The sequence below is a fragment of the Lacerta agilis genome, chromosome 3 (genome assembly GCF_009819535.1).
Source record: "Lacerta agilis isolate rLacAgi1 chromosome 3, rLacAgi1.pri, whole genome shotgun sequence".
NCBI lineage: Eukaryota > Metazoa > Chordata > Lepidosauria > Squamata > Lacertidae > Lacerta > Lacerta agilis.
In genome coordinates, this window is record NC_046314.1 from 3,265,024 (window position 1) to 3,280,142 (window position 15,119).

General features: G+C 42.9%; 1 protein-coding gene across 1 annotated transcript; it reads left to right on the forward strand.

The window, feature by feature from the left end:
- Nucleotides 1-212: 212 nt before the first annotated feature.
- LOC117044816 (protein FAM161A-like) lies at nt 213-14,615 on the forward strand. Its single transcript, XM_033145637.1, has 6 exons — nt 213-347; nt 3,068-3,303; nt 5,543-6,727; nt 11,529-11,628; nt 12,402-12,562; nt 14,278-14,615. Exons 1-6 carry the CDS (start codon nt 213-215, stop codon nt 14,513-14,515), a joined length of 2,055 nt encoding a protein of 684 aa, XP_033001528.1. The 3' UTR covers nt 14,516-14,615.
- The last annotated feature ends 504 nt before the right edge of the window (nt 14,616-15,119 follow it).

Here is a 15,119-nt window from a genome sequence, read left to right on the forward strand (position 1 = left end):
CAATGCAAGAGATAAGAGAAAGGAAGAGAAGGGCATCTTGGCCTCGGAGCCCCGCCTCTCCGGGAAAGCGCCTTTCTCGAACAGCCGGGGCTCCAGAGCGCGCGTTCGCCAGCAGGCGAGGGCTTTCTGTCCCGTGGGAGCCGCCGTAGCGCCGTCGCCTTGGCAACCGAGCCGGGCAAAGCGGCCTTCTGCTGCCCCGCTCGGAAAGAGCCATGGACTCGGCCCACCGAGCCGCCCTGCTCGCGGCCTCCTGCCTCCACACGCCGGTAGACCCGCGCACCAGGGCACCGGTCGCGCTTTACGAGAGGGAGACCGGAAGGGCCGCGCCGGGGGGCGGTGAGCGGCAGGTAGGTTGAAAGTGGGGGGGAGGCCGCTGCCGCCTCAGTCACCGGGTTGCTGCCCCCTGGTGGCCGCGGGAGGGAACGGCAGGAGGCGCCTTTCCCCTTCCTTCCAGGAAAAGTGGTACACTATGTACTTGCTACAAGTCTTGAGGCAAAAGAGCGGAGCGGAGGAGCGCATTGTTTTTATTTATTTATTTATTATTATTAAATAAACTTAATAGTCCCTTGTCGCCTGAAGGTCTATTATACACACATGCAATAACCATAAAATAAGAATGAAAAATGCTCCCACCCGTAATTAGCAGGTAAACAACTATTTTGCCAAAGAGCAGGGAGGGGGTTTAGGCTAGGTGGAAGTTAAATCTTCTTATTGTTTTTGTTCATTTGTTCATTTCGTAAAATTTATACACCGCTTGAGTGTTAAAAACCTCAGAGCTTTTAAGAAAAAGATAAAACCATAAAGTCGAGGAAAAATCCACAACCATAGTTTGAAACATGCAGAAACATAAAATGCTGAAACAGATTAAAATTACCCCAACTTTCTAATCACCTGGGTAGGCTTGTCTAAACAAAAATGTTTCTCTTATTTTTTAAGCTTTACTAGTCGCTTTTTAACAAGAAGATCTCAAAGTGACTTACAGTCACGGACACAATGCCATAAGAGAAGGGAAAATATTGGGGCATGGGGAATCATACATCAATACATCGTCTAACGTAACATGTATTAAAAAATAAAAGCAACACAACCACCTTGTAAATAATAACAAAACAACATTTAACTGTACTCAAATAATAAAGAATGCTCCCACCCACTAATTAGCAGATAAACAACTGTCCCCTCCCTTTAACCTCACCTCCCTACAGAAAAGTCTTGGATGCGGTTTATGTCAACTCAGAAGTAACCCCTATTGGGTTAAGTGGTACTTACTCCCAGGGAGGTTTGGTTAGAGTTGTTGCCTTGTTTTTGCATAAGTGCTTTGCTAGGAAGCAAAGCAGATTGTGTCCTTCTTGAGATGTGTCTCGTCTCTTCCCTCTACCCCATTAATTTGTGAAAATATATATATATATATATATATATATATATATATATATATATATATATATATATATATATAATCAAGACGGCTTTGGGATAGACTGTCCGGAGAACACAGTATAGCTCCATCTAACTAGATTAATTAACACTGAAATAGTATTAACAAAATAAAAAATAAAAAAGCCTTCCAGTAGCACCTTAGAGACCAACTAAGTTTGTTCTTGGTATGAGCTTTTGTGTGCATGCACACTTCTTCAGATACCATGCATACCAAAAAAAAAACTTAGTTGGTCTCTAAGGTGCTACTGGAAGGAATTTTTTTTATTTTTTATTTTGTTTTGACTATGGCAGACCAACATGGCTACCTACCTGTAACTGAAATAGTATTATTGTATCTTCCCCATCCCCACAACCTGGACTCTTTAAGTCTTTATCAGCAGGACAATGACTGGGAGAAATCAGCAACTAAAGCTTTTCCAGCTGTGATCACAAATGCTAGCAGCTAAGAAAAAGAGTTGTTAAACCAAATACACTTTATAAGAAAGAGAAACACAGAAAGGTTGACAACTCCTCTCAAAATCACCCATGCTTGTGCCTTGAATGACTGCCAGATTGGCACACATTTAACCAGCAGTCTTTTTATTAGCACAATGAAAACTCTGCTAGTGAAACATGTGCCTCTTGTGCACTTTTGCTTTAAACAGAGGTGGGAGTTTTTTCTGATGTTGGGAGTAACCATGACATTTTTTTATATCCTGGGCTCAAAATGTTGACAATCGGATATTGCTGTAGGTCCAGTTTTGTTCTGTATGAGTGGAAGTTGTACCTTGCCAGGCTGTGCTAAGGTTTGGCTTTCCTCTCTGGCATGAAGGGGAGTGTATATTGTAAAGTCTGTGTGTCTTTGTGTATGTTGGATTAGGCTCTATGACACATGGGTCGTCTTCCTGCCTCCCCTCTTTTCTGCTGCCAATCATGTCACTGTGCTGTCACTTAGAACAAGAAAGGTGGCAGACTGAAAACCTGTTTATTGAGTAGTAGTGTTCTAAGAATAAAAGCTTGCACTTTTAAATTTGTCAACTGCAAAGGTAATAACACTGCAAGTTTTGAAGCATTCTAAATTCTGTAACTTGCATGCTTTTTTTTACAATCAAGTGGTATATACGGTAAATTGTATTAAATAAAGGAAAACCTATGGAATCAATTCTAAATGGTTTTGCTTCTCTTACTGCATTTTGATTGAAGACATTAGCATAGGTAATGTTTCTGAGAATTTGTAAGTCGCAGATACTGCCGTTTAGACAGTATTGGCTTATATAGGAACCAGATGGTATTTGTATACCAAGCCTACACAAATCTCTTAATGAGCTTTACATCAAAGGAGTCGAAATGAGTTTACATGCAGCTAACCAGAAAGGTACATAGTGTTGTAGTATATCTGTTGATGAAATGCAATTATTCATTTGAAATTGGAAATAAAAATGGATTTAAATGTTTATTACAGTTGAGCAACTTTGGCTATAGGATGATGTCATGCAGATTGGACCCTACTTTAACCATGTCTCAGCAGTTTTCAATGCTGAGAAGTGCTGAGTTCCACAGTTTGTGGCACCTACCACTTGACCAAATTACTAGCATCTTATACTTATTTCTCCAACGGGAATGAAAACATTATAATAATATTCTGTTTTAGGATAGTTTGAGTCCTGAGAGACAGCAGCGTTCTACTGGGCATGCCGATTGCAGAGACTGGATAGACCTCTCCAAAATGTACCTTTCAAATCAAGAATATTATTTAAAGCTGGAAGAGCTTAAGTACGCTCACCTGGAGACCATGGCAAAATTGGAAAACATGTATCGGAATAAACTGTATCTAAAAGATGTTCAACCTTTAACAAATGAGGATGTGACCCATAGTATGAATGACAGGTATGGTTTATAATCTATTTTTGTAGTATTATGTGTCTGAAGGTGTTAAATATTGTAGTTACAGGCAGCAGCAACCCTTTTAGGGGTTGACATATAATTGCCGACGCGCAGGTCTTTTGGACCCGGAAGAGGGCAGAATGGGTGGGGGTGGGGTGGGGTGGGACAGAACAGAACGGGGCATAATGGGGTGGGGTGTGCTTATGTGTGCTCTGCTGACACATGCAGGGGCTGGAAATGGAGCCCCTGCACGAAATAGTCGCCTGTATATTATGGAGGAATCTGCATGCTGATAATCTCACCAAAACAGTGTTTTATATACTACTAGCTGAATGCAGCCCGTTAAATTAACGGGCGCTAGAAAATATATTGCTTTCTCGGGGTGGGCGCCGCCCCCCCCCTGCGCAGCCTCCTCCTCCCTGGCACTCGAAGTTGCCCGGGTTGGAGAAGTAATCCCTCAGCCAGGGGAGCTCCCGGCCGCTCTCCAGTAGCTCCGTCTGCAGCTCCAGCGCCGTCAGCACGAACTGGTCGTGCAGCAGCTGAGCCGCCAGGGCGTCCACTGGGACCCAAGGCGACTCCTCGGCCTGCAGGGAGGAGGGAGGCGGCAAAAGCAGATGCTGCTGCTGGAGGACGGGTGGGGGCGGCGGTGGCGGCGAAGAGTGTAAGTGTGTGTGTGTTTCTTGCCTTGATTTGTTTGAAAATATCCTTAATTGTAGGATAAACTCCTTAAACCTACTGAAAATATCAGAATTGGTTCAACTATTTTGGTGTACAATAGGTTATATATAGATATAGATATAGATGTCAGAAATTTAACTTTCAGAGTTACAGAGTGTGTAACACTGCTAGTTGCTTAACTGTGCTTAAGCAATTGGGAGTGCAGGGTTGCAGCCACTTTCTTCCCCACTTGATCCTTTTGTACTGGAGTGTAAATTCTTCCTAGGTATTTAGCACCAATTAACTATTACATCGGATGGTGGTATTAGCTGATGCTAAGACTAACCAGGCTTCCTGCTTACACCAGAATCTGAAGCCATGGTTTAGGACAGAAATACTGAAATGGGACTGAAATGAAATTTCGGGAACATTTGTTGTTGTTCAGTCGTTCAGTTGTGTCCGACTCTTCGTGACCCCATGGACCAGAGCACGCCAGGCACCCCTATCCTCCACTGGCCAAACTCATGCCAGTCGCTTCGAGAACACTATCCAACCATCTCATCCTCTGTCGTCCCCTTCTCCTTGTGCCCTCCATCTTTCCCAACATCAGGGTCTTTTCCAGGGGGTCTTCTCTTCTCATGAGGTGGCCAAAGTATTGCAGCCTCAACTTCAGGATCTGTCCTTCTAGTGAGCACTCAGGGCTGATTTCTTTAAGAATTGATAGGTTTGATCTTTTTGGAGTTCGGGAACATTGGTAAAGGGACCCCTGACCATTCAAACTGCTAGGTTGGCAGGAGCTGGGACTGAGCAACGGGAGCTCACCACGTCGCGGGGATTCGAACCGCCGACCTTCTGATTGGCAAGTCCTAGGCTCTGTGGTTTAACCCACAGCGCCACCTGCATCCTTCAGGAACATAGTATGCTGCTTTAATACCAAGTCAGTCCATTTATTCATCTAGCCCCGTCAGTCCATTTATTCATCTAGCCCCTGGGAGCAGCTCTCCAGAATTTCCACTTGGGTTCTCTCCCAGCAGCACCTGAAAATTCCAAGGATTGAAGCTGGGACATTCTGCATGCAAAGCAGATGCTCTGCTAATGAGCTATGGCCTGTCTCCCTATTCATAGTAACAAATTACTTTTGCTTAGGGTTTTCCAAAGGTTTTAGAACACACCGCAGATATTCCTTAGGGAGCGTCTTCTAAAATTAATTTTCAGTTTTGCTAATAGGAATATTTCTTATTTTTACTTCTATTCTCTGTCTTACAGGAGACCAGTGATGTGACTTCTGATCACAGACATCCAGCCTACGGTTGCTTGGTCCTAACACAAATGTTTCACTAAACTGTACATTTTATCATAAGGAACAAATGCAGTTTAAGTTGCTTTTGATCACCCAGTTTGGGGAGAGCTATTTTTCAGGCTTCTGGTAACAAAGGCAATGAGCTCAGACACATAGGCCCAACCTGCTATACTGGTGGGATTCTTTAGACTTGAAATGCTCCTCCATTCTGTTATTCATCAAAGCAGTCTGGTTATATTTTGCCGCTTGCAGAAAACTAACCTTCACATTTTTATTTCCTTTCAGATCTTGGGAGCCAAGCCCTTTTCAACCTCAGAATATGTGTAAATCATTTTCTGAGCCTGATTTGAACAATTCTTTTCATTCAGATTTATCTCATATATCTGATAAAGCATTAGAGTTAGAAGAAAATGACATTGAAGACAGATCACTAACATTTGGTAAGGAGCAAGCTGAAAATTCATGGGATGGGTCGTCTTTGGAGGACTATTCTCACTGCAACCAAAGTATTTTATCCAAATTACAGACTTTGAGGAAGAGCAGGAGGAAGAAAAAAAAGTGGTCCCCAAAGATCACAATACCTGAGCCTTTTCAGATGACTATCAGAGAAGCTAAGATAAAACAACTGAACATAAAGTCAAAGTCACTGATTGAACTGGAAAATAACTTGCTGAAGAAAGAATTGGAGGAGGAAGCAGAATGTCAAAAGAAATTCCGAGCCAATCCAGTGCCTGCTTATGTCTTTGTCCCTCTCTATCATGATATTATGCAGCAAAATGAAGAACGTAGAAAGTCACTAAGAGAGAGGAGGCAAGCGGTCCTTCTAGCCACACAAAAGCCATTTCAGTTTATTGAGCGGGAAGCACAAAAGAAAGAAATGAAGAAAATGCAGTTGAAGGACGTTTCTTCACCAGAAAAGAAAGCAAAAGTATTCAGAGCAAAGCCAGTTCCTAAATTTGTTTATAGTTCAGAAATTAATGAGAAGCTAAAGGAAGAAGAGCTTTATAGAGATATTAGAATTCAGATGAGATCAGAAGAGCTTCTGCGCAATTCGTCTCTCCCTAACAGCAGGTTAGGAAACAGAGGCATTAATAAGAATGGGCAGCAAAATCATCTTGAGCTTACTAAAGGAGTGGAACACAAACCAAAGACAAAAGCCAAGGTCCCAGATTTTGAAATTTTACATCAAAAATTCCTGAAGCGGCTTAAGAGACAGAAGAATGTGAAACACATTACAGCCTGTGAACCCTTCAATCTCTGTACACCAAATATAGCATCCAACAAAGAGAAAATTCTTGAGGACATTCAAATGGATGAAGAACAATTAAAGGAAACACGCTGGCCCTATGCTTCTTCAAGAGCCAAGCCTCAAATGAGGTCTTTGAATGCAAATTCATCTCCTTCAGGCTGTGAAGAATCTGTATCTCCAAGAATTACAGAATCTACAAGACGACGACTACAAGCAGTCAGGTGAGCTGTTCACAGGCCTGGACTGATGTAATTGTCGTTAGTTTAATTTCAAGTTGCCTGTGGAAAATAAAACCATGTTGATGCAATAAGGTACTAAATACTTGTTTTAGTTATCACTGCATATCTTAAGTGAAGTTAAAACTATGATCCACATGGAATTAATAAAACTATTATTCTCTGTTTATAATGGTTTTACTAATTGCATGTGGATTTTTTTTATATAAGTAATTTTTATTGGTTTTCGTATCTGTTTAACAACATATAAGTAGACAACTAAACATAATCATGTTAATCATGTTAATTTTGTTTTTGTTTTTTGATAACAAAATATGAAGATTATCTTTGAATGTGTGAAATTCATGCTATTTTGGGGAGGAATTCAGTGTTGCACTAAGGCAATCATTTCATCAGAGCAAGCGTTTCAGATGAAATGAACCCCCCTATCCTTCCTCCATGTGCTGTTCTGGGGCTTTCAGGGAATGGGTGTGGAAGTCCTTTTCCTCCCCATAATTGTTTTAAGACACACTCCATTGTCAGCAGCTGATTTTGCATCCCCTCTTCCCAGATCTTGTGTCTGGTGTTGGGGCACCAGTCACTTTGCCCTAGTTACACAACTGACAAGACCAAGGGGGCCAACAATTTCCTGAGTTCAGTGTTCTTGATGTAGTGGTTGTAGCAATGGATGTCTCCAGAGAACTGGATGGATGGTTGGCTATGCTCCCTTTTAGGGTAAGGAAACCATTTTTGATTAGTCTCACAGTGGAGTATTATAGGAAGTACATTGTTACATTGCATGTATGTCTGAACTCACATGCATGTCCCACACTCATGTGTATTCATACACACACTACTGAGAGGTTTAGGATCCTTTGATAGAGTTATGATGGGCGTCCGTTATGAATAGGTCTTTACCTTATGCCCACAAGAACTTCCTACACCAGAGGAATAAAGAAATCTCGGTGTATTATATGAAATGAAAGTGACAGAATAGATAAATGTTGCTTCAGAGGGCAAAATTACAATTTAAGCAGGCAAAGAGTGAGTGAAAGAATCCCTAACTATTCTCAAAAGCCTATAGAAAATGAGCATGGCAATTTCACCACAGAACCCACACTAATAGCAAGTCAAGAAATGGAGCGGGGGAAGGTATACTTGTCCTTGTGTTGTTTCCTTTGGAGTGCTAAGTAATAATTCTTTCTTGGAGCGTGGAGAGCTAACTAACTATTGAAAATCTAGGGTTTTTTCCTCCTAAAAAGTAAGGGGAAATATCTGTGTGTCTTATGGAGTGAATGGTGGTCCCTGGAGCTGAATTTCCCAGGGGCCAAAAGAGGATCATGCTTTTTATTTTACAAAGAGAAAAGGGGGTGTTGAAAGGACCCCGCTTAGCAGCTGATCAGCAAGAGATCGGGAGAGAGATAAGAGTCCTGGCTCCCTTTCAGCCCCGCCCTCTTGCCCAGGCCTCCATTGTTGAATGTGCTGCAGAGGGAGGTTGTTTGTTTCCCCAGCAACATGTGACTGGCTGATTAGATTATCTGTCTGGAAACTGTAGAATAGGCTCCCTTTCCTTTAGAAGCTGCAGAAATGTGAGTTGAACCCCATAAAAACAGGGCTTTTAGAGGAGGAAAACCAGAAAAAATATTTTTTATCTTGTTTCCTCCTCTAAAACGAGGTGCGCCCTATGAAGCGAAAATACGGTAATTTCAGCCAATTCATTCTAATGGAGAAGGAAGGGATCTTTGAGATGAGCAATTCCTATAATTTCAGTATTTCTATTCTGTTGTTTCTTCCAAGAGTTTTCTGCCTATTTCCCATTTTGTTTATTTTGTTTATTTTGCTTAATAAAAAGTTGAAAGGATCTAGTGAGCAGTGACTGAACTGTTTATCCTTGTTTACTTCCTGTCTTAAAGTTACCTTACTATTATCATGATGGCGTCCATTCAGGTGTTGATTAGATGTTATTAGTCGCTAGATTAGTCGCTGATATTTACACAAGGTATTTGACGCTCAGGATGTCTCTTCAGTGCCTTCCAGGAAATGTTTTTGAGACACGGCTGGTACCAGCATCAAGAAAGTTCATAATGGGGATCTCCTGTTATATTACAGTGAGGGGGGGAAGTATTTGATCCCCTGCTAAATTTGCCCATTTGCCCTCTGACGAAGAAATGACCAGTCCATAATTTTAATGGTACTGGTAGGTTTATTGTAGCTGCGAGAGACAGAATAACAACAGGAAAACCCCCAGAAACCCAGAAGACAAAAGTCAGAGATTGATGTGTATTATAATGAGTGAAATAAGTATTTGATCCCTTTGCAAAAGATGACTTAATACTTGGTGGCAAAACCCTTGTTGGCAATTACAGAGGTCAGGCGTTTCTGGTAGGTGGCCACCAGGTTTGCACACATCTCAGGAGGTATTTTGTCCCACTCCTCTTTGCAGATCCTCTCCAAGTCAGTAAGAGTTCGAGGCTGATGTGTAGCTACTTGAACCTTCAGCTCCCTCCACAGATTTTCGATGGGATTAAGGTCTGGAGACTGGCTAGGCCACTCCAGGACCTTAATGTGCTTCTTCTTGAGCCACTCCTTTGTTGCCTTGGCCGTGTGTTTTGGGTCATTGTCATGCTGGAATACCCATCCTCAACCCATTTTCAATGCCCTGGCTGAGGGAAGGAGGTGCTCACTCAAGATTTGACGATACATGGTCCCGTCCATCGTCCCTTTGATGCGGTGAAGGTGTCCTGTCCCCTTAGCAGAAAAACACCCCCAAAGCATAATATATCCCCCTCCATGTTTGACGGTGGGGATGGTGTTCTTGGGGTCGTAGGCAGCATTCCTCCTCCTCCAAACACAACGAGTTGAGTTGATGCCAAAGAGCGTGATTTTGGTCTCATCTTGCCACAACACTTTCACCCAGTTCTCCTCTGGGTCATTCAGATGTGCACTGGCAAACTGCAGACGGGCCTGTACATGTGCTGTCTTGAGCAAGGGGACCTTGCAGGCTCTGCAGGATCTCAGTCCTTCATGGCGTAGTGTGTTACCAACTGTTTTCATGGTGACTATGGTCCCAGCTGCCTTGAGATCATTGACAAGTTCCCCCCGTGTAGTTCTGGGCTGCTTCATCACTGTTCTCCTGATCATCACAACTCCACGAGATGAGATCTTGCATGGAACCCCAGACCGAGGGAGGTTGACAGTTATTTTGTGAATCCATTTGCGAATTATTGCACCAACTGTTGTCACCTTCTCACCAACCTGTTTGGCAATAGTCTTGTAGCCCAGTCCAGCCTTGTGCAGGTCTACAGTCTTGTCCCTGACATCCTTGGACAGCTCTTTGGTCTTGGTCATGGTGGCTACTTTGGAATCTGCTGGATTGATTGCTTCTGTCGACAGGTGTCTTTTGTACAGGTACTGTAACGAGCTGGGATTACAGGTAAGACCTCTCCCTTACAGCAGGTGCTTCTAATCTCCGCTCGTTACATACAGTGAAGATACCAGGTAGCCTGACATCTGCATAGCTGTCAACCCTCCCTGCTGTTTCCCAATGCTATAATAAGGGAATTTCCCGCAAAAAAGGGAAATGTTGACAGCTATGCTGGCTGGTTGATAGGGGATCAAATACTTATTTCACTCATTATAATGCACATCAATCTCTGACTTTTGTCTTCCGGTTTGCCTGCAGAGAGAAATGGTGTCGCGGAACAGATCGTCCGTTTAGGAGACGACTAGTACCGGACTATTTCGGACCTTAGGGGAAGTGCTGGGGCTAAGCACCCCCCTGAAAAAGCCCCACGGACGTGTGGGGTCTCGAGGGGACCAGCCGAGCACCAAGAAACTTGCCGTGCTCATGGAGCCCTGCCGCTGCATCAACAGCGAGTGGGGGGTGGGGGTGAGAAAGCGGCTAGAGTTCGCTCACAGCTAAATTGCAGTCCGATAGCTGAAGCCACGACCCGCCACCTGAAGCAGCAGACTTTCCAAATGTGGACTGGTCATTTCTTTATCAGAGGGCAAATGGGCAAATTTAGCAGGGGATCAAATACTTTTCCCCCTCACTGTAAGTTATGCCAACCTTCTTATTCATGCCATGATCTACAGTAATAAGTCATAGAAAAAGTTCAGATTGACACACATCCATTCACATCATTTTTTATTAAATGTAGCACAAGACTAACAAAATATTCCAGCAATTCAAAAGAAAGAAAGAAAGAAAATTGAGCACAATCATGTATAAGGGTAAAGAGAGAAAACATATTTTTAAATAATAATAAATGTACAAAAGAGGCAACATGGCAGTATTCCAAGACAAGACACAGGCACCAGATGAAATAATATTTGGGTGGGATTTGCCATCTGTGAAGTACATTACTTCTTGATTTGTGTAAGTGTATCCTTGAGAAATTCTTTAAAAAGCCTTTTCTCGATTTAAATTTATTTAGTTCTACTTTATTTTGTTATTCAGGGAGTCAGCTGAGGAAAAAAGGAAGGTAGAAGAAGAGAAGAAGAAAAATAGAACAAAACAAAAAGAAAGAGCAAGAAAGCTACAGAGACTTATATACACCCGGGCTGAGGCAAATGATCCCCATCAAAGTCTAGCTCAGATGCATAAATCGAAGTTTAAAATACTCAGGTATTCTGCTAATGTATCCCTCAAATCCTGACCCAATAGGTGCAAGATCATTAGTTCAGTAGCAGGCCCTCAAAGCGTGCATAACATAGTTTAGTCTTGCTGCTTCTATTTTTATTTTGCTGTGAAAGTTCATGATTAAATTCCATACCATTTCCATGTCATGGTGTATTAAAAAAACAGGAAACATGAAAAGCAGAGAATGAAAGAATATCTCCAGGAGCTGGAAGAAATGGAAGAAAGGGTGCAAAAGAGGCCACTGTTGTTGGAACAAGCTACACAGGTTATTGACATCTCTCATATATATCGGGGTGCGAGCTTTTTTTTAATCTGATGATCAAGAACTGTCCTTGAGGTGATGCAAGTTATGCCACGTTCCCAGTCTCCTGCCTCCCATTGCATCACTTCTGTATGCCTCATTTCATTTGTCAGTGCTTTCTCAACCAGCAACGATTGCTGCCTTCCTGGTTATAATTGTGTACAGTAACGTCCCAAATAAGCTTTCTTATTTTATACTCTGTGTTCCTAATCCACCCATCACAGTATGAAGAGTAGAGGAGATGCCACTTAATTTAACTGTGATTATTTACACTTGTCTTGTTTGCTCGCTTGATTTCCAGTCTGCCTTTTGATCCAGAAGGATCCCAAGCGGCTTACTTAAAATAATGCAACCACAATGGTCTGGTTCTTTCATTTCTGGCACATGGTATTGCTCTGAACTAGGATGTCTTCCCTTCTACCTAGGGCTACAACTCAAGGGCAGAGATGAATGAACCAGCCGCAGCTGAGCAGATATGTAATCTAAACATTTAATATTTTGAACATGTAATTTTAACATTTAATAGGTTTGCCGGCACAGAGCTGTTGAGTACCAAATTTAAAAATGCCACTGTCTAAAGCTTTGTGTTTGTGTTCCACAACATTTTCATGCTCTGAGATCATGGATGTTTGGCAACCAATGTACACATCCACAGCCGTATATATTCTTTAAATTTAAGAGTATCTTAGTAATGTATTTTGTTGTTATTCTTTTACTCTACCTTTCCTAAAATATAGAAAAATGCACGCATAGCAGCTGAGAAGCATTACTCTGATATTCTTCGAGAGCTGGGACTATGTGAAGAGTTTGTTTCAAAGAAAGGTGAAACAGCTACAGAGATGCTTTTGCAGGACCATTCCAGTGGAGGCTCTGACATTTTGACAGCAGACGGCGAAAGGTAAGTACTGCCAGTGGTTGCCGTAGATCAGGATGGGCAACTTGTGGCCTTCCAGATGTTGTTGGACTCCAACTGCCAGCATCTGCCCAGCCAATGTGGCCAAGGATGAAGGGTGATGGAAGCCGTGCTCCAACAAAATTGGGAGGGATGCAGATTCCCCATCCCTGCCCTAGATGTTTTAAGAAGGAGACTGACAACTTTAATCTCAAACTGCCCCTTTTGCTGTAGCTTATTCTAATAGCACAGAACTCTAAAATCCAAAGCCTCATGTGCATCTGGTATGTCTGCGCCTCCTCTCTGGAGAGAGACTTGAATCTCCATTGGGTGACAGCATCAACTTCCCCTTCCTCTTTGTTCCTCTGCTGGCTCCTATGCTACCCCAGCCTTGTCTAGTGGGTTCCCCAACTCTTCAGAGCACATTTGGGGGCCATGCAGGGGACTGGATGGGAGATGGTGGGAGATCTGTCCTGCCAGCTGTGGTCATTCTACTGGCAGATGGACACTGTTGGATTTCACCCATTGAGAAGAATGTGAAAATATTCACAGCCCTTATACCTGCAGTTGATTGGTGGATTGAAGAATTGATGGTAAAAGTACTCAAAGTAAAGCAAACTGCCAAAACCTAAAAGTCCATGGATGCTTCCTCTAGCAGCTGGGATTATGCTGAGCGTGCATTTCCTTTTTTACTCAGTTATTAGGTTATTACATCAGAATTGCAAAAACTGGAATGGGCAAGGTAATCAAGCAGCCAAGAGGTTTTATTTTCAGCTTTAGGAAGATCAACAGCAGACTTGGAGTTCCCTAGTGGACATGACAATAGCTGCCCTTATTTTTCAAGAGTGTTCCCTAGAATGGAGGGGCTGTGAGGCCACCCCCTGAACCACCCCATATATACTAATCGTGCTGGAACATTAGTAATTTTAGCTTGATATCTTCTAATTGAGCTGGCCTAGCTGGGCTTGTGGCTGATTATTCTATGGATACTGACTGGCACTTATAGCCAGAGCTAGGTCCATGAGTATGAGGACCAACCACATGCATGGCTCCAAGATTGGAGTGCTGATTTTAAAAACAAGGCTATTCTGTGTACTGCTAACACAGAAAGCAGGCTGTTTGGAGACTTGCTTCAGGATGTCCTCAAGAAAGGTCACAGTGATGGTTTTATCACTGACTTCTTACAGTCAAGATGGAGAAGGGCAGGCATTTAGAGTTTGCATGCTGCTCCAGGGATTCTTGTTCTTGTGGGCTTTTGATCCATTTCATCTGGGGGACAGTGATCTTCTGTACATTGATCTTCTGTACAGTGATCTTCTTTGAATACATGTGCATGGTAGCCTGATGACTTCTTTTTTCATGAGGCATTCCAAGATTGATGGCTTTGTCTCTGCAGATACCTCCTTTGAGGTATCTGGGAGGGTGCAGGGCACATGGGGGGGGGGGGGAAGCAGAGAGGACCTCCTGCACAAAGCATAAATCCTTGCACTGATGGACCTGTGACTTAGTGCTGCATTGGATGCAAGCCATAATGCTACACAAGCTGAAACTAAATTTTACAATGCAATAACATTGTCACCAGTGCAATAACACGAAATCACGCCAGTTGACCAATTTGAGACTAGCTCCTTGTGGCTGTGATCTGATTGGGTCATAATATGTATTCAGCTGTTCTTCAGAGGATGGCAATGGGCAGTGTTTTTCTTCTGTTTCTCCTGTAGTGATCATGAAAATGAAGCGGGAGATAGAGAATCTGAGAGAGAATGGGAGAGGTCACAACTCCATTCTGCCCAGTCCTGTGGAGAGGAGGAGGATGATGATGAGGAGAATGTGGAAGCCTCTGAAGAGGAGGTGGACATGGAGACTCAGCCAGATCACGATGGCCAGGATGCTCCTGAGTATGACAGTGAAAACAATGAACAAAGTGCCACAGAAAAATCCAGTGATGATGAAGGCTAATTGAAATACATGGCTGCTTCCATGTTGCGTGGGTTTTGGTGTTTTGAATTTATTCTGTTGCTCCAAATAATATAAGAGAGGGGTCAAATGGGGCAACTGGTGCAAATAGAGTTTTGAAGCATTTTTAATGTGCTCATCAGCTGTGAGTTTTCAACTGACATATTTAATTTTATTTATTAAATTTGTAGACTGCCCTATATCTGCAAGTCTCAGGGTGGTTCCCAGGATAAAATCAATATAAAACCACAAAATTCATAATCAAAACAAAAACAACCCAGTAATCCTTCCCCTACATTTTAAAAAGGCATAGGATGTCAATCAACCAAGGTAAAGGGACCCCTGAACATTAGGTCCAGTTGCGGATGACTCTGGGGTTGCGGCACTCATCTCGCTTTACTGGCTGAGGGAGCCAGCGTACAGCTTCCGGGTCATGTGGCCAGCATGACAGAGCCGCTTCTGGAGAACCAGAGCAGTGCACGGAAACGCCGTTTACCTTCCCACCGGAGTGGTACCTATTTATCTACTTGCACTTTGACATGCTTTCGAACTGCTAGGTTGGCAGGAGCAGGGACCCAGCAACGGGAGTTCACCCTGTCGCAGGGAT

Excerpts from the sequence above, each read along its gene's own strand:
- LOC117044816 (XM_033145637.1), top strand. The coding sequence starts at position 213 with ATGGACTCGGCCCACCGAGCCGCCCTGCTCGCGGCCTCCTGCCTCCAC. Across the intron at positions 3,304-5,542 it reads ACCCATAGTATGAATGACAG|ATCTTGGGAGCCAAGCCCTT; the intron begins GTATGGTTTATA and ends ATTTCCTTTCAG. Across the intron at positions 12,563-14,277 it reads TTGACAGCAGACGGCGAAAG|TGATCATGAAAATGAAGCGG; the intron begins GTAAGTACTGCC and ends TTTCTCCTGTAG.